Source organism: Dipodomys merriami, unplaced genomic scaffold, assembly GCF_024711535.1.
Source record: "Dipodomys merriami isolate MVZ:Mamm:240054 unplaced genomic scaffold, mDipMer1.0.p SCAF_116, whole genome shotgun sequence".
Classification (NCBI taxonomy): Eukaryota; Metazoa; Chordata; class Mammalia; order Rodentia; family Heteromyidae; genus Dipodomys; species Dipodomys merriami.
Window position 1 is genome coordinate 1,149,225 of NW_027202449.1, and position 4,066 is coordinate 1,153,290.

Consider the following 4,066-nt stretch of genomic DNA (forward strand, 5'->3'; position numbering starts at 1 on the left):
CCCCAGAAAGGCCAGAGCGCTGACACCGGCCCAGCCCCAGGTCCCAGGGGCCCTGTCAATCAGCTGGGACAGACCAGACCGGGACAGGTCAGTGGCTTGGAAGAAAGCTGGGCCTTGTTTTGAAAGAGTCTTCGTGGGCGTCTTGGGTCTCAGGGATGCCTGTGTGGTCACACGGGACACTGGGCGTGGGGTACAGCCCCCCTGGACCTCGGGTAGCTGTGTGGGGGCAGCACGGGGCGGCGCAGGCAGGACGGGTGCATTTCAATCCCTTGTTGAGCAACATGGCGGCCTCCAGCCCCACTGGGGGGTCAGGACCCCAGTGAGAAGCCCCAGAAGGCTTTCGAAGTTTCTCTTTCAGAGGACAGGGAATGAAGGGGAAAGGACAGGGGACCGGGACATCCCACTGCAAGTCAGAGGGGCCGGTGGGGTGTGTGTGAGAGAATGGGAGATGGCCGGTCCGGAGAGGCCCGAGGAGAGGTCCCCAGGAGAGGCCCCAGGAGAGACCCGAGGAGAGGCCCCCAGGAGAGGCCCCCAGGAGAGGCCCGAGGAGAGACCCGAGGAGAGACCCGAGGAGAGACCCGAGGAGAGGCCCCAGGAGAGACCCCAGGAGAGGCCCGAGGAGAGGCCCCAGGAGAGACCCCCCAGGAGAGGCCCGAGGAGAGGCCCCAGGAGAGACCCCAGGAGAGACCCGAGGAGAGGCCCGAGGAGAGACCCGAGGAGAGGCCCCAGGAGAGACCCCAGGAGAGGCCCGAGGAGAGGCCCGAGGAGAGACCCGAGGAGAGGCCCGAGGAGAGACCTGAGGAGAGACCCGAGGAGAGGCCCCAGGAGAGACCCGAGGAGAGACCCGAGGAGAGACCCGAGGAGAGGCCCCAGGCGAGACCCGAGGAGAGACCCGAGGAGAGGCCCCAGGAGAGGCCCCAGGAGAGGCCCGAGGAGAGACCCCAGGAGAGACCCCAGGAGAGACCCAAGGAGAGGCCCCAGGAGAGACCCGAGGAGAGACCCCAGGAGAGACCCGAGGAGAGGCCCCAGGAGAGACCCGAGGAGAGGCCCGAGGAGAGGCCCGAGGAGAGGCCCCAGGAGAGGCCCGAGGAGAGACCCCAGGAGAGACTCGAGGAGAGACCCGAGGAGAGGCCCCAGGAGAGGCCCCAGGAGAGACCCGAGGAGAGACCCGAGGAGAGACCCGAGGAGAGGCCCCAGGCGAGACCCGAGGAGAGACCCGAGGAGAGGCCCCAGGAGAGGCCCCAGGAGAGGCCCGAGGAGAGACCCCAGGAGAGACCCAAGGAGAGACCCAAGGAGAGGCCCCAGGAGAGACCCGAGGAGAGACCCGAGGAGAGGCCCCAGGAGAGGCCCCAGGAGAGGCCCCAGGAGAGGCCCCATGAGAGACCCGAGGAGAGGCCCCAGGAGAGACCCGAGGAGAGACCCGAGGAGAGGCCCCAGGAGAGGCCCCAGGAGAGGCCCGAGGAGAGACCCCAGGAGAGACTCGAGGAGAGACCCGAGGAGAGGCCCCAGGAGAGGCCCCAGGAGAGACCCCAGGAGAGGCCCCAGGAGAGGCCCGAGGAGAGGCCCCAGGAGAGGCCCGAGGAGAGACCCGAGGAGAGGCCGGCGGAACAGCAGAGAGCCAGCTCCTTCTCACACCCCAAGTGGCCTCGGAGCACTCTGCGGTGAGTCACTCTAGCCTCCTCGCTGTCTAGCAAGTGGCTGGCCACTGCGCTGTCAGGCCCGCCTGCTCAGAATGGATGGAGAAACCTCCACTTTGGGACCCACTCTGGATCACATCAAGGACAAAGTAGAGGACAAAGACAATGAGTCCAGCAGAATCCACTTGCGCCCAGGGTGAGGCCTTCTTGGGACAGATTTCCCCAGGGGGCTTCTGGGCCATCATCCCTGTGGAGGACAGAGAGGGACAGGGGCCCCCGTGCTCGGGCCAGGCCCCCAGTGGGCTGGGGGAGCCTGGGGGGCTGTCCCCTTGGCCAGCCAGACCGGCCTGAGACGGCCCCAACATCTTGATGACAATCCCTTGACAATCTGGGCAGCAGACGTCTCTGGGAAGAACGGACATCTATCTCTTCTTATTTGTTTGGTGGAACTAGGGTTTGATTTCATGGCTTCATTTCTAGCAGGTGCTTTCCCTGGATGCCAGCCACACTTCTAGCCCTTCTTTGTCTTCCTGGGGCTGACCCAGGCCCCAGTCCTCCTCCCCACACCTCCCGCATGGCAGGGGGCAAAGAACGAGCCACCCCCACACCCTGTTCATGAGCTGAGGTGGGGTCTGGCTAACGGTTTGCTTGGGCTGGCCTCAAACCGGGAACCTCAGGATCTCGGCCTCCAAGCTGCTGGGGTTTCAGGTACCCCGCACCGTGCCCAGCCTCCGGATGGGAAGCGGGGATCCCACTGAGGACCTGGCAGGCCTGTCTGCTTGTCCCCGCCCTGAGATCCCCTAGGCTCTCGGGACTGCAGACCTGGCCCTCTGGATGGTGGGCACCTGCTATTTGCCACAGTTGCCTCCCCTGGCTTCCCGTCTTTCCGCCCCGCTTCCTGCAAACTTCAAACAGCCAGTGGCCCAGGCGGGTCGGTGGATGGGAAGCAGCGGCCCTGCTTCACCTCCTACTGCCAAGGTGACCCTTGAGGACGCGGTGCCCCGGGAAAGGAAGCCACCGGACATTTCCGCAACTCATTGTCTTTTCAAAAATTTACAAGCAAGGCACCTTTGCTCTGGATTGTGTTTCCTTCCTTCCTTGAGTGATTGCATCTGAGTGGCCACAGTGTTCCTAGTCCCCCGATGCCCAGCAGCCAGGCTTGCCAGAGCCCTGGGGCCCTGGAGACTCTGCTCCACGCGCTCCGCGCTGCTGGCCGCTTGGGCGCCGGCTTCCTGCCTGGGCGTGCACGGAGCTCCGGCTGGGGGCGGGAGAGGGCTGAGCACAGGTCTCCCACGCGTGTGCATGGGTATGTGCACACTGCCACGTGGTCACACCACAGTACATACGCCGTGGATTTTCCACACACTCCCAGCGGCGGTTGGCTCGGGCTCAAACACACGTGACCTTGTCACAGACTCTGACACACTGGTGCCGGACCAGAATGGGACACGGGCCGGTGGGTCATGCTGCAGCCCCTCGCCCCCAGGGGCCATGCCGCTATGTCCTCCTGCCCCCCCCCACGACAGGTCCACTCTGCCCCCTCTGCAGCTCGCACAAAGAAGAGGCCCTGGGGCTGTGGGATCTACCTGTGGAAGCCACCTTCCCCATGAGTGGAGTGAGCGCCACGCCAGAACATGCTGGAACATGCCAGAACACGCCCCACGTGCTCTTGGCTCAACTCCAATGGGAATCAGCTGGTACAAAAGCGCAGCATCGCCAGGTGCTGGTGGCTCACGCCTGTCATCCTAGCTACTCAGGAGGCTGAGATCTGAGGATCGCGGTTCAAAGCCAGCCCGGGCAGGAAAGACTGTGAGACTCCTATCTCCAATAAACCACCAGAAAACTGGAAGTGGTGCTGTAGCTCAAGTGGTAGAGCGCTCACCTTGAGCTGAAGAGCTGAGGGACAGTGCCCAGGCCCAGAGTTCAAGCCCCACGACCGCCAAAAAAAAAAAAAACACCAAAAGCGCAGTATCTCGGTGGAGAGCGGGGTGGTGGCGCCCAGAGCCCGCACACAGCAGACAGCTGTGGTGGACCATGAGGTCAGGCGGGGCTGGGGACAGAGGGGATGCCACAGCTGGCGCATGAGACGCGGGTCCCTGACACCTCCGACTGCTCAGGCAGAGACTAAGAGGAAGGCGTCCATCACCGAGCTCCATCCGCACTGGAGGGCCCGGCTGCCACCCAACCCACAGCGTTAACACCACACAAGCACCCTGGACCCCCGTGACCATCACCACAGTGACAACGGGGGAGGGGTTTGGCTATCAGAACCCGACACCATCCTGGCTCTTATCTCTGCAGCCGTGTCCTGACAGCAGAGATGGCGGTGATGGAGAAGAAGGGAATGTGTTAATGGTGGTGGTGGTGATGGTGATAAGGATGAAGATGAAGATGATGGTGGTGGTGATGGTGATGAGGATGATGAGGAT

General features: G+C 63.7%; 1 protein-coding gene across 1 annotated transcript; it reads left to right on the plus strand.

Moving 5' to 3' along the window:
* Window positions 1-441: 441 nt before the first annotated feature.
* LOC138822813 (spermatogenesis-associated protein 31H1-like) lies at window positions 442-1,665 on the plus strand. The gene has a single exon (XM_070015738.1). It carries the CDS (start codon window positions 442-444, stop codon window positions 1,663-1,665), a length of 1,224 nt encoding a protein of 407 aa, XP_069871839.1.
* Window positions 1,666-4,066: the final 2,401 nt, after the last annotated feature.